This window comes from Bemisia tabaci, chromosome 2 (assembly GCF_918797505.1).
Source record: "Bemisia tabaci chromosome 2, PGI_BMITA_v3".
NCBI lineage: Eukaryota > Metazoa > Arthropoda > Insecta > Hemiptera > Aleyrodidae > Bemisia > Bemisia tabaci.
Window position 1 is genome coordinate 52,144,686 of NC_092794.1, and position 22,669 is coordinate 52,167,354.

The 22,669-nt window shown below is 39.2% G+C and overlaps 1 protein-coding gene across 6 annotated transcripts in view; it reads right to left on the minus strand.

The window, feature by feature from the left end:
* Positions 1 to 22,669, minus strand: part of mol (dual oxidase maturation factor 1 mol) — an 87,579-nt gene that overhangs the window by 18,249 nt on the left and 46,661 nt on the right. For all 6 annotated transcript variants that reach the window (XM_072297521.1, XM_072297519.1, XM_019055434.2 and 3 more), the window contains 2 exons: positions 7,727 to 7,887; positions 5,407 to 5,464 (listed from right to left, as the gene is read on the minus strand). In XM_072297521.1, the coding sequence (XP_072153622.1) occupies positions 5,407 to 5,464; positions 7,727 to 7,867 (199 nt within the window). In that variant the 5' untranslated portion in view covers positions 7,868 to 7,887. The remainder of the gene's footprint in view (positions 1 to 5,406; positions 5,465 to 7,726; positions 7,888 to 22,669) is intronic.

A 22,669-nucleotide genomic window follows, 5' to 3' on the forward strand; every position in this document is an offset into this window, starting at 1 on the left:
TTTCAGAGAATGAACTGGTAGGTGTTTAATATTCGATTGATCCGGAGTAAATAATCGATTGAACAGTCGATCGAAATATTAGCAATCGATTAGTAAATCAATCGAAAAACTCTATTTGAAACTATCGATCAGCGAATTACAACGAATGACGTAGACACTGAGTCAATCTGCTGGATTTCTTCACTTGAAACAGTTTGAAACTTGGCAAGAGGTGAGAGGCATTTGCAGGTGCAAATTGGGATCAAATGAGATAGTTCCGCCAACGTTAGGTGAATTGTGCAAACGGGAGTGCGCATACTGAAAGTAAGAGACTGCGGGCATGTGAGCAGTGAGACGTAACGAAACAAACATTCGCAACTCTTCTGAATCCTGAATCTCGCGTCAGCGTGTATGCACCAACGCATTCGAAGTTGGTGCATTTTCGCGAATTCTCTCGGGAAAAAGAGGTAGTAAGGGAGATCCGTACTCGGGAGGAGGTACCCCTATATAAACGGGGGAAAAAAATTCGGGGATGCAACATTTTTTCCAGTTGAATCGAAAAATAACAGGGTGAGTTTTGGAAGAATGAGATGCTAGTGGTTTGAGTTCAACTTTCTGCTTTTATTTTTATTTAATGTAAGTTTATTTAAAGATATAGTCTTATTTTTTTACTTGCCATCAGAAGTTGTTTTTCAATAAAAACAGATAATTAGATTGCATTCTGCAACTGGTGGGCTTGAGGGACAGGGAGCATAATAGCAGTATTTGAAAACATTGAGAAATTAATGATTTCAACTAAAATTAATCGCTAATCACAAAACTCCAAGCCTGTTGCACTCTGCCGAATGTCGGTCTTTTGCGTTGAGGAGTAGAATTGAGACATTTCTGATTACTTATTCCATCTCAAAATTTACTTACTTGGTTGTACTCGTATCTCTCGTGCGCAACGGACCCATTATTGTGTGGGTCAGTGACAGATGTTGATTTTTTTTCGTAATCTGCGAAAGGGTCAGCCACCAAAACCCGATTCTGCGACGTGCGCGACTGACATATTGCTGACATTAAATATTATTTTCTTGCGTTTACATTCTCGTGACAAGATGCAGATTAAGCCCGCATTTATCCTCAACACGTGCCGTAGAATTCCTAGGAGATGCCGTAACCGAGGCGAGGTTGATTTTTTGCGCCATCCCTGCGGCTCCGAGGATGGAGCGAGTACGCCGTAACTCAACCTGTCTACCGAACAATGAGGAGTGCCTACTCTGCGCACGGCCATGTTAAGGAAAAACGCCGTATGAACTTTCAAACGTTGCCAAATTTATTTTGATAAAATGTGAATTTTCCAAGGGAGGGGCCTCTCTTAAAGTGCGTAGCGTTCTTGGAGAGTGGGAGAGTAAAATGCAACCCGCTGAAATAAAAATTTAGGACTTCCTCCCTCTGAGTCGATGAAAGGTGGATGAAAGAAAAAGGGGAGAAGAAAAAAGAGATGAAGAGAAGAAGAAGGAAAGGAAAAAGAAAAAGAGCGGAGACAAACAAAGAATAAGGAAAAAAGGAAGAAAAATAGAGGTAGAAGAAGGGGATAAGGAGAAAAATAAGAAGAGGAAGAGAGAGAAGAGGAAAAATAGAAGAATTAAGAGAAGAAGAAGGAGAAGAGAAGAAAAGAAGGGATGAAGAAGAAAAATGGTTGGAAAAAAAAGAAAGAAAGGAGAAAAGAGAGCAGAAGCAGAAGAGGGAGATGAGAAAGAGAGAGGGAGGGGAGTATCACGCAATTCTCAGAGGGGCTGCAGAGTGATGTTATCGGGAGGAGGGGAGACAAGAATCGAAGTTCCGGGTGTTTTTATGTAATTTGTCAAATACCAATATTTTGCGCTCAAAACTCATAAATTAATTTGCAATTAAATCCAATTCATAGTATAAAATTTCCAGAGAAAATATTCACGACTTTTCCCAAAATTAGATATCATATCAACAACATTGGATTGGAATGCTCTTACGACGTTCTTTCCTTAAGTTAGCTATTCTCTCTGCGGCTCGCACTGTTATAAACGTTGGGGTCAGTTTTCAGGCATCCCAACGCTAACGGGTGGCCACAAAAACTGCGGATCTGGCGATACGCGGTTCTGCCTCAGTGGGCGGGGCAAGCACGAGAGCCGGATCAGTTTCGAAGGTATTTCACCGACGGTAAAGTTCAAGAAACATTGCGTCTGTTTGTCAGAGCCCCATGACACCATGATGCCTCACACGCGACGACAAATCGGCCAACGCCGCCGCCGCCATGGATAACCTTTGCAGTGACAACGGCATCGCGAGTCGCGTTGACGATATGCGATGGAGAATGGAGGCAGGTAAAATTTTTACTGGGATTTGCAAAACAGGGTCTTCAAAAAGTCCAGCTCCACCTTGCTGACTTTGGAACGGTCATGCTTAGAAATACGATACTCCAGGTATTCTTAGATCAATAAGACCTTCTTTTTGACATTTTGGAAATTTTGAGGCGGCGCCCAGTGGATCGATGTAGCCACACTCTCCCTCAGAAGGTATTCTCCGTGCCGATTATTGAAATTGATAGACAAAGCTATAAATAAAGAAGATACAGAGGGATCCTATTGGTGGAAGTGAGTGGTTGCAATGGCCAAAGGAGGGAGGCAACCCAGGACCCTGTAATTTCTCCCTTTATCATTTCCTCCCTTAGTCTATGGGAATCACCCATTTCAACCGATAATATCGCTCCGTAATCCCTGTTTCATTTTTGTCTATAGCTTCGTCTATCAATTTCAACAATCTGCCCGCAGAAGGCAGGCATTGAGACCTAGACCTTTTGGCCTGCACAGTGTCGGCATGGAAACGAAGATTTTCATTGGTGTAGCGAGGATGAAGATTTCATTGTTTACCCAGCCGTGGAGTGATTCCTTGACTCGAGAAAACGTGATCGACTCAACCCAATCACGAAAACACGAATGACACGAAAATAAATCATCTTCTCGATACGATAAGCATCCTCTTCAAGGTGATCGTTCACCGCCCCCCACACCCTGCTGCCCCGCAGTTAACGCAAAGTTGTTTCTTTTTCCAGTTGCCTCCTACGCTTATTCTCCAGACCATCTCGCAGGGTCTTCAACCAAGTCTGAATAAATTGTCTCAAATGCAGGTTTCTTTTATGTCATGACCAGCTTCGAATATTTACGTGTGGCACTGTCAGACTGAGGACAAACGCCGTATAAATAGTCTAGAGTTGGCCGATTTTTCCGAATAAAATTAGATTTTTCTTGAAATTCTTGACGTATTTTTTTTCAAATTCTTGGTATATTTTTCTTCAAATTCTTGGTTTATTTTTCTTGAAATTCTTGGTGTATTTTTCTTGAAATTTTTGGTGTATTTTTCTTGAAGTTCTTGGTGTATTTTTTTTTTAAATTCTTCGTGTATTTTCCTTAAAATCTTTGTAGAATATCCTTGAAATTTTAACTTACTTCTCATGAAACTGAAGAACTTGAAGTAAAATATTTATACATCATAACTCATAACAACGAATACATTGGTAGGGTTGCCTTTTTGCAGGGGGCATATCGATTTTTGCGTCTTCGTTGAAGCCGGGTTTTCCTCCAACTAGCGCGAGGGCGCGCGCAACGGCGACGGCGGTTTTGGGCGCGGCGCTGCACTGCTAGACATGAAATCAAATGCTTCCGGTTCCCTCCGAAATGACAGCGCGCGATGAGCGCCAAGCGTCACCGAGCCAACGCTTGCGCTCAAAGACGCAGCCTCTGGCGCGGCGCAAGGAGCCGCGGTCCGACGGGATGAAACCTCGTTCGATGTCCTGTCTGGAAACCTTGTTGGATGTCCTGTCTGGACGCCAAGTGCGAATCACAGATGATCACATTCCAGTGTTCTATTGTTTTTGCTGAAGAGCAGACGTGAATTTTTATTTTGATTGATTGTTTGCACTATGACTTCAACCGAAGTTACCTTCACGCCTGTAGAGGATGAGGTGTTTCTTAATGAAATTGGAAAGCACCCATTACTTTTCAACCCCAAATGCCCGGAATACAAGAACAACATAAAGAGAGAAAAAGTGTGGGTTCTCATCGCTGCAAAGCTAGGCAAACCTCGTAAGACTGGATATTTCATTCATTAAATTGTTATCTGGATTAATTCAATCTAAAAATCACTGATACGATAGACGCCACACTGATATCGAAAAACACGAAAAACAGTGTGAAAGAGCCGACGCTGTACTCAGCGCACGACGCCTGTGACAGATTCCGAGGAGAACAGAGCCGCGCCATTCGCGCCAAGAACCGCGTTTTTGACGCGATCGCCGTGCGCTGCGCCAGTTGGAGGAAAACCCGGCTTAAAGGTTATTAATTTTGGGTGGGCCCAGGCGGGCGTGCCGCTAAGCGCCGCGCCGCAGCGCACATAATGCTCATCGCGCGCATTTCGGTCCAGAGAATCAAAGCCAGCCTTCAATTTTTCTGCACGCAACACGCACATTCATGGAGTACGAATAGTTGCATCCAGGCTTTGTGATGAACGTTGCCTCCTTCCGTGTATTCATCGGCTGCAAAACTACGGGAAACGGAGAATAACTCGACGTTGAATGTGCAATTACCAAACCACGTACCTCTAATGCGACGTTGCAAATCACCTGTCACGTTTCAATTTCCATTCCTCAATCGATGCCACATTTGGTTCGCAAGTCATTCCTCTTTCTTTTTTTCATGAAAATTACTTAATTCAACAACGAAGTCGCCAACATCAGGCTATAAGGAAAAACTGGTCCTGACTAAAGTTTCTTTAGCCATTATGTAATCGACTGATTAACGCATCGTTATTTGTCCGACGTTTAATTCTCTTGATAACGAGTGCGTAGGATGAAGCACGTTTAGTTTTAAGCGGGTCTCGAAATTCTAGTTTTTTCACGCATTGTCTGAACAATAAAGCCAGCACGTTCAAGCAAGTGGACCGGAAGACATTGGATATATAGGACGTACCTATTCATGCTAAAAAGACTTTCGTGCGGGTGAATTTAACCAAAAGAAATTATACACAGGATATGTGTGCTCTATGGCATTTAAACAGTTCTTTTAGCATAGATACATCCAATTAAGGAGTATTAAATGGACTTCATTCTGCAATTCGGAACAAAAATTTCTGGCTCATCCGTAAAAATACCTACATGCATAGGAATACTAATGGTACACACGTTATTTTTAAACTGGATCAGAAATTGTAGTTCCTAATTTCAAAATATGATCCGAATTTGGTGTTTTTTCCCTCAAAATGTCACGTATAAAACAATTTTTTTTGACAGAATTTCAAAGATCAACCCCCAAACAAGATACAAGAATGCAACATTAGTTTCATAAAACATCACAACTGACGTCACATTATTACACATGTTACGTCTATCTCAATGTAAAATAAAATACTTACTCATTATGACGTTTCCCACGAACAAACTAAGTGTGACGGTGATAAATGTGGTGAATCTCTGAAAGCAAAAACAAGCAAAAATATCCCAGAATTATTACTCATTACAAACTATAAAAAAAACCTACAAAAATCAAAATTTAGATGAATTTAAAGAAAATTATAATCCGAAAATTTGATCATTGCTTCTCCCTCCGATAACATTCCAAACATGTTACTCAATCAAAAACAAATGGCCAATAGTACTAATTGCAAGGTAATACTTTACGGAGAGGCGCAAAACATAATTTTCATCCGCTTTGTGGCTATGCAAAGTCTGCAAGACACTCAAACAAAAATCGAGCCGTATAAAAAATGAAAATAAAAATCAGATAAATCATTCGTTGTGGCATGCTGAATGGCTGCCGCGTGCTGCCGATCGCGCTATTAACGAAAAAATGAAATAAAAAACTCCACTTAAGACGCGTCTTTTGTAATTCAACACCAACACGGTAAATTTATCGCTGGAAAGTGGTCTGTACATACTTGGAGAGTCGATAAAATTAAAATTCTAACATTCCACTGCACTTATGTATCAATTTATTGACGTGACCAATAGCCAAATAATGAGTTAATTGAAGCGTTAACCCTCATTCTGAATGTTGCCGGACTGGACGAAATACTGCTGTGCTGAGGAAAAACGCCGTAAAAATTCGAGAGTTACCGAATTTACCTTGATAAAAAACATATTTTTGACGCAATTTAGGCGCATTTTTCCTTGATGGTATTTGGGATTAAATTGCGTGAAAAATTGTCTGAATATTTTGGGGGGAAAATATTTACAATGTTCCCAGTAAATTCTGTTTTTATCGAAGCAACGTCTAAGGAACCATACGGCGTTCTTCCTTACCACGGCAGAATAGCTCCTTGATTAAAGAATAGAAGTGGAAAATGATATGATAGTGCCAGAAAATGGGTCCTTTGCACGCACGAGATACAGAGAAATAGATATGGACTCATGGATTTTTTGGCTACATACTGTATTTCTACCGGCATTTCTGAACCTTAATGAGTATAAGTTTTGAAAAGGGTCGATCCCAGATACTTAAAACAACTGCACACAGTGCACACCTGGCACCGTTTGGCAACATGTCACATTGGCACACCAACATTCAATCCCACGTTAAAATCAAACGGATGTGAAAGTGCCAAAAAATCGCGCGGATTCTGTTAAAATAATTAACTCCTGGGCCACGCTTGTCCTAATACTGGAACGATTTGTCTCGGTGATGATGGAACAAAGTGCATAATAGCTGCCTTTAAAGTTCTTCGTTTATAAATCTGGCCGCAACTCTCGGAGGCAAATACGTCAAAATGATGTTAACTCTACCGTGCTAAGGAAGAAAGCCATGTGAGTCTTTTTGCGCTGCTAAAGTCCCTTTGATAGAATACGAATTTTCCGTGAAATTCGCGAATATTTTTCCTCTAATTTTTAAGAGAATTTTACTCGCGATCGGGTCTAAAATATCTAAAAATTTTAAGAGAAAAAAAAAGCTCTCGTTAAAAATAATCATTTTATTGGAGGAAATTTGGCAACCCTCGAATGTCGTACGGCGTTTTTCCTTAGCGCTGCAAACTTGAGCGAATTTAAGCCAAAAAGAACCTTGTGAAAATTGATACATGCAAAAGACACTACACAGTTCGGAAATTTCGTGTTTTCGGTTAGTTTGAATTGATTTTCTTTCATTCGATTAATCAAATTTTTGGTTGAAGCAACCCGTCCTAACGACCAAATGGACTTTTTCCAATCATATGGAACTATATTCACTCTGACATGAGCCTTGAGTTCCCTAAAATTACATTTACGACTGGGCTCATACCACAATGCATATAGTACCTCCTTAATTTAAATCGGCATTTTTATAGTTATTTCGTGTTAGAGGGTTGGCTTCCCTTTTGGACCCTAAGGGCCCATTATTTCGACATGCCCGTACTCTCCCAATTTGGGTACTACTCCGGTGATGCGCAGATAGCTTTATTGAACATATATAACTGGATCGCGTGAAGCAAAAAGAAACCAAGCCACGTCAACTTTTGCGAAATGTAATTGTGCAATTCATTTTTCAACATGAAAACGGTTGTGCGGACTTTAGCGTAGAACAGTGAATTTTCCGCAGAGTACGAAGCAAATTCCTCAAAATTTTCAAAGAAATCCGCCCAAAAACTCTCTTGTAAACAATTAAATTGGCCAGTTACAGGCTTTCGCTGATCCTTTCTGCTGAACGCGGTCCAAAATATCAGCCGTGGATTAGAAGAAGTAAAGGGCATAAATAGAAATACATACCTCTTTCCGAACTCCCGGGAAGATGATGAGAAAAGCGAGGAAAAGGGTGCTGAAGAAGAGGATAGTGGCGATTGAGTTGGCGTCACCGGTGACCGGCGTCCTGTTGTTGTTCGTGTAGAGGGTTGGGCCATCGCTGCCCATCCTGCGTTCCTCCGTTCACACTGAAACATAAAAATCAAATAATGTTCAGTTATTTGTTCAGAGAAAAACGTTTGAATGAAAACATTGTAATGGACCGCATCAAGCAGAGAGGAACCAAACAACATCAGCTATTGCCAAATTTGACTAGGCAATTTAATTTTTTACATGAAAACGGTTGTGCGGACTTTTATTTGTGCTACCAGTGAATATTTCGCATAGTGCGAAGCAAATTCCTCAAAATTTCAAAAGAATCCGCCCTAACGTTATCTCGTAAAAAATTAAAATGCCCTTTTAAATTTCGCAATAGCTGAAGAGGCTTGGTTCCTTTTACCTAAACGCGGTCCTAATGTACCTAAAGTTAAAAGGCACCTGACTTCATTTTAGTCATTCCAAAATATCAAAGAAAAACCTAGTGTCGGCCCCACTGACCTCAATGTAAATCGCAATTATTGAAATTATGTACCTCATAACCGGCATAAGATAGGGTTACCAAATTGTTCATACCCATGGAACCGTTCCTGGAGATTTCTAAACCGACACTAGCTCGATCTTTCAAAAATGTGAGTCACATACCTTTTGGCTCTAGAGTACTTTTATAATTTTTCACTCTTGAGCTGCCTTTGGAAGTTTTAAAAGTCGATGGCCAAGGTACGTATAAACCACGTATTTCCATTACGATGTTTCAAAATTTCCAGAAGTTTCCGATTCGAAGAATGCCAAAACGAAACAAACGGAATATGGAACAAATAGAGCAAGGGAAAGGATGCGCGTTGATGACGGCGCGGAGATACAACTATTCGTGCTCGATGGATGTCGCGGTTGCATCTGCAAAATTGAAGGCGCTATGGCGCGAGGCGTGAACTCGCAATGCTCCGCTTTATGCTGCCAATGAAATGTGGCTCACAATTAGATTGGAAAGTTGAAAAACGAGGCCCAGACACGTTTCTCCTACCTTCGGCGGTGATGACACTCGATTTTGCTTTTTTCATTTGACGTTTCATTCTTTTTTTAAAAGTATTAGTTGGCGTGGATCTGAAGCTTTTTATTTGACGTCTAATTCTTTTTATAAAAGTATTAGTTGACCTATGTCTAAGTTTGTTTATACCGGTCCCATACCATAACTCCCCCAGAAAAGATAGGTGGGTCAATTAGACACGGCTCGGGATTTCTAGGGGTAGCTACCCCCCAAAAAAAAAAAAAAAAAAAAAAAAAAAAAAAAAAAAAAAATTCTCTGACACTTAATTTTTTTTCTTTATCCAAATTGATGCAAGATTCTTTACTGAACATGTAGACCAATGTCTAATTCTCATCTGTACCGGTCCCAGCAAGGCTTGCAGCAATTAGACCCGACTTGGGCATCTGAGGTTTAAACTTTATTCTATTTAATGCACGTGAGTAAACATTTTTTTTAATTTTAGGACACCACGGTCCTGCGCATTAGAGGATTTTACGGTGGGAAGTAGGTACGTAGAATAAATAGACGTAGATTTTATTAAGATATTTATTAAGATATTTAAATAGATGCAGTCTATTTATTCTATGGTAGGTATCCTTCAACGTTTCTGACGGATATTCGTCTCCGTATGTAGTATTCATACTTACTTCCCCCCCCCCTTCCCTGGCCAGAATTTGATGGTTAATTATTTCCAGAGGATGTGCTTTAATCGGAATAGGCGAGGTGGCTCTCACAAATGAATAACAATGATGAGTTAGACCGTAGACGACTGCGAGTTGATTAGTGCGGCAAGGATGCATCCTTGACAGTATTCGAGCAGGGTAATGATCGCGTTTGCCCGCCCGCTATTTTCACTTCGACTCGACTATTTTTTTTAGTGGAAGTCTTTGTCTTTAATTGTTAATTTCTTCGTTTTACATTCACACTATGTCCGTGTCGCAACCGTTCCGTTGGCCTCCGTTTTCAGCTTTGAGAAAAAATCAAAGCCAAGTCCGTTTTTCTTCTTCTTTTTCTGCAAGGCTGCGGTAACTTAGCTCTCTATCGATCGTTTCCTAGCAATGCAACAGTTGAGAATTTGCAATTGTCTGAGATTCCATTAATTTCATTTATAAATAGAAATCACTATGAGGAGCGAACACAAGAACATCCTCTGTCTCTAATTGAACGATCATTGGCAGAGTTATGACAGAATGATCTAAGTATTTTTTTATAATTAAGATCCATGTATTTAACAAGGAAATGCGACCACATGACGTCACAAGGCTTTATACTTTGTTACTTTTAAAAGTGTTTATTTCTAAAGTCTCATTTTTCTTTTCTTTTTTTTTCACAGTCAGTCAGTTTTTTTTTTAGTTTTCTATTTATTTTTTTACCGTGAGCGGGAACTTCTGCATGAAAACCGCGAAAATCGCTGTTTTCTTCCTGACGTGTTGAATTTGAAAGTATGTGAAGTACTCACCGCATTTTACGTAAATTTTTGATGAGAATACGTATGTTGTAGTACGTCATCCGTAGTGTTAAAATGAGAGATTTCTTTTATCTATCAAACTGGTTTTTTCTATTTCAAAGGACTGTTCATCATGATCAGACGGCATTTAATTTCATTTGAAGGATTAGTTTAAATCATCGTATTATCTAACGATCTAACGTTACCCTGTAAATTTAATGAAATTCATTTAGTTTTAGTTTTAAACCATGTAGGAGTACAAGGAAATACTTGTAGTAGTCACGTTATCTTACTATAGTAAAAAAAAATAAGGCCTTTTTTGTGTGTACGTCCGTGTCATTTCGCATTCTCATTGGTCTTTCATTAACCAATCATTAAACGTCATTGAAAATCCCCGGGAAATTTAAATGTATTCTTCCGTAAAGGAATTATTGATAGGTAGACAGGTATAAAAATGGGATGTATTTCTTCTAATAACCAGGATAAAAGGGAGGATTATTACCTATACAGGATAGTCCTAGAAAAACGGGATGTACCTATATTAATAAACCGGGATAACAGGAAGGATATCGATCATTGTGTATCGATATTCGATACATCGTTTGTTCTAAAGCAGTATTGACTGGGATAAAACGGGATTTCTTCATAATAACCGGGATAAAAGGGAGGAATTTTACATCCTATACGGGAGAGTCATGGATGAACGGGATGTACCTATATTAAGAAACCGGGAAAACAGGAAGGATATCGATCTTTGTGTATCGATCTTCGATACATCGTTTGTTCTAAAGCTGTATTGACTGGGATAAAACGGGATTTCTTCATAATAACCGGGATAAAAGGGAGGAATTTTACCTATACAGGATAGTCATGGATGAACGGGATGTACCTATATTAATAAACCGGGATAACAGGAAGGATATCGATCTTTGTGTATCGATCTTCGATACATCGTTTGTTCTAAAGCAGTATTGACTGGGATAAAACGGGATTTCTTCATAATAACCGGGATAAAAGGGAGGAATTTTACCTATACAGGATAGTCATGGATGAACGGGATGTACCTATATTAAGAAACCGGGAAAACAGGAAGGATATCGATCTTTGTGTATCGATCTTCGATACATCGTTTGTTCTAAAGCTGTATTGACTGGGATAAAACGGGATTTCTTCATAATAACCGGGATAAAAGGGAGGAATTTTACCTATACAGGATAGTCATGGATGAACGGGATGTACCTATATTAATAAACCGGGATAACAGGAAGGATATCGATCTTTGTGTATCGATCTTCGATACATCGTTTGTTCTAAAGCAGTATTGACTGGGATAAAACGGGATTTCTTCATAATAACCGGGATAAAAGGGAGTAATTTTACCTCCTATACAGGATAGTCATGGATGAACGGGATGTACCTATATTAATAAACCGGGATAACAGGAAGGATATCGATCATTGTGTATCGATATTCGATACATCGTTTGTTCTAAAGCAGTATTGACTTGGATAAAACGGGATTTCTTCATAATAACCGGGATAAAAGGGAGGAATTTTACCTATACAGGATAGTCATGGATGAACGGGATGTACCTATATTAATAAACCGGGATAACAGGAAGGATATCGATCTTTGTGTATCGATCTTCGATACATCGTTTTTTTCTAAAGCAGTAATGACTGGGATAAAACGGGATTCCTTCATAATAACCGGGATAAAAGGGAGGAATTTTACCTATACAGGATAGTCATCGATAAAACGGGATGTACCTATATTAATAAACTGGTATAACAGGAAGGATATCGATCTTTGTGTATCGATCTTCGATACATCGTTTTTTCTAAAGCAGTAATGACTGGTATAAACGGGATTTCTTCATAGTGACCGGGATAAAGTGGAGGAATTTTACCTATACAGGATAGTCATGGATAAAACGGGATGTACCTATATTAAGAAACTGGGAAAACAGGAAGGATATCGATCTTTGTGTATCGATCTTCGATACATGGTTTTTTTCTAAAGCAGTAATGACTGGGATAAAACCGGATTTCTTCAGAGTGACCGGGATAATATGCAGTAATTTTACCTATACAGTATAGTCATTTATAATAGTGGATGTAACTATGTTAAGGAACCGGGATAAAACACATCAAATGCATCATGAAACATAGCAAACACATCAAACACATCATGAAACACGTAAAACGCAATATACACATCATGATACACCTAAAACACATCAAACACAACAAACACATCATGAAACACAATCAAACACATTAAACACAACAAATACACCATGAAACACAATCAAACACATCAAACACAACAAACACATCATGAAACACAATCAAACACATCAAACACAACAAACACATCATGAAACACAATCAAACACACCATGAAACACAATCAAACACAACAAATCGCATGTATCGATAATCGCACGTTTCGATAACCGCATTTATCGATTCCAAATTCCCCCAAATTTCCCCATTTATACAAAAAATTACGAATCTTCCTATTTCTCTACTGTTCGAAATTATATGAATTTAATTTTTGATCATTAATAATTGTATGTATTTCATTACAATTCTTTTCTCCTATCTTTGCGACTTATTTTTCATTATCAGTTGCATTACTTCATTATCATGTGATGAAAAACAGCTGAGTATTTTTCACCACTTGGTTTTTCAGTTTTAACCTTCAAAAAACAAAATTAAAAAAAATTTCGGAATGTCTTCTTTCAAAAAAATTAAAGATTTAAATGAGTATGCTTATAATATCCAAATTAAATGTAAGGTAATTTCAAAATCACAAGTGAAAGTTTCAAAATCTGGTTCGGTCGAGTTTTTCTTTTTCAATTTACAAGATGAATCTGCCACAATAAATTGTTTTCAAGCTTTTCAAATAGTGAACGTAACCTTGCAAGATTTAATGAGAAACAATGATCCATTCGGAGGAAAAGCAGTTTGCCTAGGCGGAGATTTCAGACAATTATTGCCAGTAGTAAAGAAAGGAAGCAGAAATCAAATAGTCAAAGCAGCTTTAATAAGCTCTCCTTTATGGAAACATTTCAAAAACTTCCACTTGAAAAAAAATATGGGAGCAAACAACGAAGAATTCAGTGAATGGCTGCTACAAATCGGAAATGGAAAGAAAGAAATAGTTGAATTCCCATCAGAAATGATATGTAATGAAAACATTGTTGATAGCATTTTTAAAGAATATAACGAAGAAACATTAAAAACATCAATACTTCTTGCATCCAGAAATTGTGAAGTTGACAGATTGAATGAAGAAGTACTCTCAAAAATGGAAGGAGAAACAATTGTGAGTGAAGGATTCAGTTGGGCAACTGCAGTGGACGGAGACCTGACAGACCAAGACGAGTTAACTCTGAGATATCAACCAGAATACTTAGCTTCACTGAACCCTTCAGGAATGCCAAGTCAAAATTTGAAGTTAAAAGAAGGAGCTGTGGTTATGTTACTACGCAACATTTGTATCGAGGATGGATTGTGCAATGGGACAAGATTAATTGTCTTAAAAATAAATAAATACATTTTGCATTGCTCAATTTTAACCGGAGAAAAAAAAGGAAAAATAGTTTCACTACCAAAAATTGCACTTAACACAAAAGAACAAACGAACCTACCTTTTGTTTTGAATAGGAAACAATTCCCCGTTAGATTAGCTTTTGCTATGACTATTAGTAAAAGCCAAGGGCAATCGTTTGACAGAGTGGGAATTTTTATAGATAAAGAAAGACCAATGTTCGCTCACGGGCAACTGTATGTAGCATTGTCTAGATGTAGGACTAAAGAGGGTTTAAAAATAAAAATCATTAATTTTGATGACGACAAAAATAAAAACACAGCAATGAACATTGTTTATCAAGAAGTTCTGCATTAACTTTGTATATTTTCTACTGTTTAAATTGAGGAATGCAAAATGTACTTATTATCTTAAAAACAATTAATTTTGTCCCTATGAACAAACCTTTTTTTATTATGTATATAACTTAAAATTATAATTTCACTAAACGTGATGGACGCACGGAGAACGCCCAGAGTTAACGCCAGGGGATGAAACCCCTTGGAGACTTGATGGTACAATTTTTTATCTACCAATATTATTCACGGTAAAATTAAATCACCCAACCCAAGTAGCATTTTTCAACGGAAAAATTGCGATTTTATCGCCGATAAAATAAAAATAATAAAAATAATATTGGTAGATAAAAAATTGTACCATCACGTCCCCAAGGGGTTTCATCCCCTGGCGTTAACTCTGGGCGTTCTCCGTGCGTCCATCACGTTTACCGGTCGATTTTACCGGTGATAAAATCGCTAGGAGCATCAACATACGAGCGATTATCGCCTCAGTCGCCACGGTGGTAGGCCAACACTTTTCCATTAGGCTATGGCCGCAACATGATTCCCAAGTGCGAATTGCCTCTATGTAGATGGATCGGCGCTTCGCAACCTTACAACTTTTTACATTGCGTTGACTGACACCGAGTTTTCATTGGATTTTTTTTTTTTTTTATTATTTTCCCTCCTCTGTACTTTATGAAATACGTACTGTACTTTATGAAATACGGTTGGTAAAATGAGGTTCTACTGGTAATCTCATCATTCTGTCTTTGTAAAATTACCAAGAATAGTGAGATGGCAAAGATATCGATGGACCTTGGTAAAAACGCCGATATTTTTTATCGCCTGTGGTAGAATTACAGAGATAAAATGGTAAATTAAGTTACCGGGAATTGATTACGAATAAAAGTGGTATTCTTACCTGGAAAAATCAGTAAAAATACCGGTCTGCCTTTCTAACATTACCAATGATTGATAAAAAAAAGAGATGGTAAAGTTACCAACGGACCTTGGTAAAAACGGCAGCGGCGGCGGCATAGAAACATGTTTCATAAGCGTCATTCATGCGTTAGTAGGCGTTGATGAAAAATTGCAATTTATTGCAATTTTATCTCTATAAAATCGCGTTCGATAAAATCGCGATTTTATTGCAATTTATCGCGATTTTTCTCCCGATAATATTGCGATGATTCGCCGTCGATAAAATCGCGATTTTTTTATCCGATAATATTGCAATAAAGCGCGACGTCGATAAAATCGCGATATATTCTCCGATTAAATCGCAATTTATGGCGATCACTACTACTCGGGAATTGCAGCAGCAAATCCAAAAATTGTTACGCATCACCGCCACTCTTTAATTTAAATATCAAACCGACCTGTGGCCTTTTATCAAGGTTAATATAAATACATCCCGTTTTATTAATGACAAACCTATTATATTTCGTTTATATTATATTATATTCTATCCTATTTGCTTTCCATCCATTTTATTTTATCCCATATAAACCGTTTCAAACTGATTATTCACCTTTTTTTAAAACTCCAACCTTAATTGAAGTAAGTTTTTAGCTAAATTGAAGATGATCTTTTGAATGAATAAGCACTTAACAGAACTTCAGCAGTATTAATATTAATACAATTTACGAGAATAATGTAAATTAAAAAAAATTAAGTGATATTTTCATAACGAATTGACAGAATATACGAGGGGGTTGGGCCGCGGAGCGGCCAGGGGGCGGAGCCCTCTAGTATTTAAATAAAATTCTTTCAAAAAAAAAAAAAAAAAAAAAAAAAAAATAGTTTGACTTAACGATTTTTTTAATCGGGCAGTGAACAGCAGGTGATTTGATCCGAAAAGGCGCCTCTTTCACGAGGCGGCTCTTGATTCGGTTTGGAAGGGGACTCACTAGATCTGATCTGAGAACTGCCGTCTTAAGAAAAACATCGTAAGAGCCTCCAGCCGTTGCCAAATTTTCTTCGATAAAATTAAACTTTCACGAAAACTTGTGCATATTTTTCTTCCAAATTCTTGAAGAATTTCTTTCGAACCTTAGTCTAGAGTATATGATAATTTCAAAGGAAAATATCTATAAATTTCCTTTTGCATAGAAGTTTTAGAGAGAAAGATTTGGCAACATCAAGGTGTTCATACGACGTTTTTCCATAACGCGGCTGAGAATGCGATCGCATTTGGGCACGATCGGCTCGCGACGGCAGAAACGTGCGGGCAATCTTTGTATTTAGCGCATGGGATCATTATTGACTGCAATTGGCTCTCCGAAGGTCACGAAATAATGATAAAAGGGCGTTGTAAAAAAAAGTGAATGGATTATGATAATTCAATTATAGGTCAAAGCTGGCGAAGAAGAAATAGAGCGGTGGAGAGAAATGGAGCGGGCTCTTGGATAAATTCAAACGGGGTAATGGCTAATGTAAGAGGTCGGCAAAACGGTGAGCTGATGTAACAAAAAAGGAACGCCGCGCCGGTCTGTGCTGCCGTGCTAAGGGAAAACGCCGTATGAACCTTCAGGCGTTGCCAAATTTCCTTTGATAAAACGCGAATTTCCTGGTAAATTTATGAATATTTTCCTCCCAATTTTTCAGATAATTTAGTTCACAATTTTACCTAAAGATTCTGAAAATATAAAGGAAAAATATTCATAACTTTCCTCAAAAATAAACATTTTATCGGAGGAAATTTGGCAACTCTCGAATGTTCATACGGCGTTCTTCCTGAGCACGGCAGCGTGAGTGTCGCTGCACTGCTTATGGCGTCCATCCAAGATTGGCCCGGACCATCCGTGCTTAACAGCTGATTCCTTTATGAGCTGAATTCTTTTTTGCCGCTTCAGCGCCGCGCCGCGGTTCCATCCACTAATTGCTTCATCCAACTTTTAATTGGACAAGGTTCCGCCATGGGCGTGGCGGATAAGAAGCCAGGGTGGTCTGACCCCTCTCAGAATTTGAAATAGTACCTCCTTCCATCCCCAAATACAACCCTAAATTGACCGAGTTTATCAGAAATGAACCGACCCACATTTTCGGAAAAATGGAGTTAAGAATGTTTTTAAGTTCCCCTAGTCGTTTATTTCCTCCCAGCAAAATCTGAAAGTCGAACAAAAGAAATTAGTTTATGAGAAGATGAGTTAAAGTTCATTTTCTGCGTTGAGTTTCATGCAGGAATAAAACTTCAAACCTATTTTTCTCACTTTCAACTTAATTTGCGTTGGTTCCTTTCTGATGAACTCGGTCCAAATGTCCTTGCCATGCATCTTAAAATGAGATGAAAAAGAAAAAATTATTTGATAAAGTCATGAAAGCCACTAAATTTTTAATGAAAATTTGCGGCGGGGAAACGTCAAAAAGCAGTCAATTTTTCAAAATTTTCTTGAATAATGAACGATATTAAATGTATTGCGTTTTGATCAAAATGCGCTCCATTTTTGCGAACACTTTCCGAAGTAGTGTACGCGCGCTGCCATAAGCATTCCCAAAACATTGGCGGATCCAGCAAATTGGCAACATTGTTTTCTCCATTTAAACCGATAGAAATGTATCGATTTTTGAAGGGGCCAGGTGCTCGGACAAGAAGCGATTGTTTAACATAGGTTTACATGGAGGAAATTCGGTGTTGTCAAATTGCTGGATCCACCTCTGTTCCCAAATAGCGGACGCATCTCGGAACTTAGTGCGATTCACGAGTCAAGAGCCGAGAGTAAGACTTAAAATCGGGTCCCACCCCGAGCTTCAAGTATACCTACAGTTTTATAGATGCTACCCGTGAACGTTTTTTGCGCAAAGTTCAAAGTTTCGGAAATTTTCTACCACAGGAGGAGGTCCCTTTTCACGAATTCGATCACAATTATAAGGCGAGGAAACTTTCTTGCATTGCTGCAACACTACGGAAAAGACCTTGGTCTCTTTCGCGCTGACTAAATAATTTCAACGCAGGAGTATAGAAAAGTTGGATGGGGCGAAATGCATGATACAACTATTGTGACTTCCGAGTGCGTAAAATTGCAAATCCACAAAATGAAGGAGAATCAATTTTCGGCTGGCTCGGAGACTTTAACGCAAGACTAGAAAAGTTGCATCGGGCAAAACCTGTGATACAGCTATTTCGACATCCTATTAGGTACAATTGCATATCAAAAAAATGAAGGCTGATTTATTTTCGGCTTATACAGAGACTTTAACACAGAAGTACAAAAGTTGGATGGAGTAAAATCGATATCCTCAAAATGAAAGTCTATGCAGAAAGTATATTGACGTAGCTGTACCTCTTACATAAACCAGACCCATCATTTCAAAGGAGTTTTTCAAAATGATTTGATTTCCATCCGTACAAATTATTGGAAAATGTGTTATTTAGAAAATTTGTATCGTATCAAAATAAATTTTGCAACGTTTGAACGCTCGTACGACGTTCTTCCTGAGAACTGCAGAACTAGTCTCGACACCTTTATCTCGCTTTGGCGTCTGGAATTGAAATTGCGAGCGCACCCAATTTGTGGCTACGCTACAACGTACCTACTAAGAGTCTTCATACGTTGTCAAATTTCCTTACACAAATCACTAGTTTTTAAGAAAGTTTATAAATATTTTTCTTTCCATTTGTGAGAGAATTTTGTTTGTAATTTGATCTAAAACATCTGAAAATTTCAAAGAAATATATTCAAAACGTCCTTCAAAAATAAAAATGTTCAAAGAGCTAATTTGGCAACATTCGTAGGCTCATACGTTGTTTTTCCTTAGCACGGCAACGCTGCCCGCGCGGGATCGGGAGAAGGATAGGATTCGTTTACCGCGGCTGCCAGTCCGGGGTTAATCCCAGAGCTATGTACCTTGCAATTTCAAAAACCACGTATCTACCTGCAGGACTATCGCTGGAGTTACACGATTTTTGTGTAGTATGGCGACGAACGGTGCCCATTCCGACACCACAGAGCGCTATACGTGTCAACACGAATCTGGATTTGAGGCCTGGAGCGAGGTGTACCTGAACTTAGTGTGGGCGGCAGCGTAGCGACCAATGGCAGCCAGCCACAAGCAAATGCTGTAATCCTGTAAAGCTACGTTCCCACAGGTAGATTGCGACGCCAAGTCAACCGCGCGAAGTTGAAGTCGCGTTTTCCTAGAAATTGCATTGACACCGGCGGAGGTATCCGGAATACGTTTGATTGCGTGAAATATATCGAATGCTGTGCGCCGCGTCGAATTCACCAGACTGCTTGCGGAGCGGTGTAGCGACATAGACGCTTAGGCGATGTCCCCATGAGCAACCGTTCGCAGAATTTCCTGGAATAAGTTCACGGAACTTTCAGCTGCGTATCGTTTTTCACCCTTTTTCTCAGTGCTCCCATTCCAAGCCCATCAAAAATTCGGGGACTTGGAACTTTTTTGTCCCATTTTCTCCCACTCAGTGACCGTCGGAAGTTCCGGAAATCCTTTCAGGTTTTTTCAAAAGTTCCGAGAAAGTACTTAAAAATGAAAACGATCTCGAACATTCCGGGAATTTCAAAAGTTCCGGGAAAAATTCAAGAAAATCCCAAAAGTCCCGGAATTTTTCAGGTAATGGGAGCGCTGCTTTCCTGTGTGGAATCTGAATAGGTTATAACTCAGCTTTAACTCATTCCATCAAAGTTCCGGAAACTCGGCGCGTGTGCACACATGGCCTTATGAGAACAAGCGCGGCGCTCGGCGTCCACGAATCCTAGGAAAACGCGGCTTTAACTACGCACTGGAGCCACGCGAGGTGCAATGATTTAAAGTCTGACCATTGCTCCAGACTTTCGGGGTGTGATTCGCCTTATCAGTTACGGAAAAAAGCTCAAAAAATTAGAACCGGTCGCGCGGCTAACTTTACGTCGATCGCTACCTATGAGACCGTGGCTTAGTGCTGCAATGCTGCGACTTCTGAAGCAAGTTAACTTGAAGTCCGACTAACTGCGCACGAAAGTGCATAACACTTTGAGATGCACCGCCAAATTTCCATTGGACATATTTAAATCAAAAGGAACTATCTCAATTGCGACCTGGGTCCAATGTAAAACCCAAAATTATGAATGCATTGCAGGGCTCACGTTACTAACTTTTAAAATTCCTCAAGAAGTGATACTTACAAATTTCAGGGGGCGGAAGCAGTGCTTCCTTTGCTGACAGACGTTACGCCATTGTATGAAACTTGTAGCGGAAATCCTGTAAAATAATTTTGTAAATATTCACGAATATTTCCAATGTTTGCTTCTGATCCCGAGACCATTTAAATCCAATTTTGACAGCATTTTGTCCGGTTATTTTACTCTGTCAACTCACTTATCTTCTATTTTCTGGATATATGATCGATTGCACCGAAATAACGTCTGTGTAAACCAAAGGCGCTTATATATCATCCAAATGAGGTAGTCTAATAAACTGCATTACGGTTCAACCAAATTAATTTTTGTCTCGCTATGAGCGATTTCAATTTAGCTACCTTCATGAACATTTGGACATTTGAAAACGGAAAGGATCAAAGTTATATTTCAGAAAAACAAAGAAGGTTGAAACTAATTATTTTGAGCTTCAATAGACACACATTTTCTTTTGTCAGAAAATTAGGGTCATAAAAATTATTTTGACTGCACGTGAAACTTGGAGTTGATTTTCGCCTTAAAACCTATTTTCCTTACCTTGATTTTGATGTAATCTAATTCCTTCCTCGTAAAGTCAATTTATTTGACAACGCTTAAAAGCCTAATAATTTCAATGATCATAGTCAATATTTCAGGCAAAATGAAGGGGCACTGGCTCAAAAGGGGAAGTTACCGCCTTTTATAGGAAGTACAAGCAGCCTTTGTCCGGACCAGCCTACTTACATATCTTGCTGCGGGCTTATAGGAGCAGCTTCAGGTGACCGATGCCAAATTGTGCATTTATAGACCTCTCATTCCCGTCGAAACCAACGGCAAGAACCCGACGCGACAGTCTCGAGAATGCAGAACCCTACAGGCAAAAAACCAGTAGCGATTTGAGGTTGTAAATAAATTAATGTCGATTTCACACCGTCTTGTCGTGTTGACTGTGTTGAGAGGATTTATCGCCTTTGGCACCATCGCGTCGCGCCGCAGAACGCGTCGTACGCAGACAGCGATTCAGCGATGCCAATTGGAACCAAGGCGGCAACCTTTCATGAAATGTGGTATGGGTCACTAAACCTAATGTTTTTTATTTCGTATTCTGAAAGTACCACGTGAGCATATTAAGTGGTGACTTATTGCGTATTTTAGGAGCCAAAATTCCGGACAAGCCCGCTCTTAAAAAGTCCTCAACTCGAGGGAATTTCAAACACGCCAAAATGGTGAGAAAATTATGGTACGAATCTATTGCAATGGTCAAGTCGCTATCTCCTCTCATTTTTTACTGATGTTGGTCAAAATAAAACGCATTTCCATGTGGAATTGTTGCCTGTTAACTACAGATAACAAGAATAAGATTTGATTCTTTGATTTTGAAGATAGGGGAACTTTCCTATTGTTTTCATATAAGAGCAAAAGAAAGCAGTAAAGTAGTAAGCAGTAGAAAGTAAGCAAAGCAGTAGAAAGGCATTTGACGGAGGTCGGAACTCGTGCTTGCCTCTGATTGGTGCCTGATGATATCCTTCGGTTCGGCGCGAAACTGGGGCGTGTTAAATTTGCGGAAAAGTCGCGCTTTTTGAACTTTTTCGCATTTTTGATGTTCACATTCTGTTCTACGTGTCCTTAACCTTTGAAAATGTATCCGCAAGTCAAAACTTGTTCATAGTCCTCCTGATTTTGCATTGATAAAGATGACGGACGACCAACGACGACAAACGATTCGACCTACTAATGAAGCCTTTTAATTTCGGTGAAACTGTATCTAAACCGCCCGCTGAAAAAATTCAACAAGCGGGTAGCTAGCATGTCGTTTCATGAAAAAATGTAGTTCAGGAGACATCACAAATCAATACTCATGAAACTGAACTGTATACTACAGCAGAAACCAGACATGACGCACTTTGAGCTATGAGTTTTGCACGGATTCATTCCTTAAAAAGCTAACTAGAATATGCAAAACTCTTGTTTATGCTTGATGAAGTCCACTTGCGCATAGACAACTATTGTAGCTACCGGGCAACGCGTCACGGCTGGAGTCTCGAGTCCGGCTGGCAGGTATCCAATGTTATTAAAGCGTTAAACTTGGTTATTACAAGATGTTTAAAAATAGATAATATTAAAACGTCAGAGGAGAGAAGCAAACAGCAGGACGTCCTGTAAGTAACTTCAAGCGGAGTTATACTTTTTTTTGCTACCCTGTTGCAAGAGTAATATAACTCTGATTTAAAACATTGTTATGAGCAACATTTCAATCTTCTGAGACTCGAACGCAATACAAATCGTCGCTTCTCTGACGTATGGGCGTATCTCGATTTCGACGTGAGCCCTGTCCTCCGTATAATCCAATGCTTTCCGAGGCCCATGTGGAATTAGAGATACGCCCTTACGTCAGAGCAGCGACGA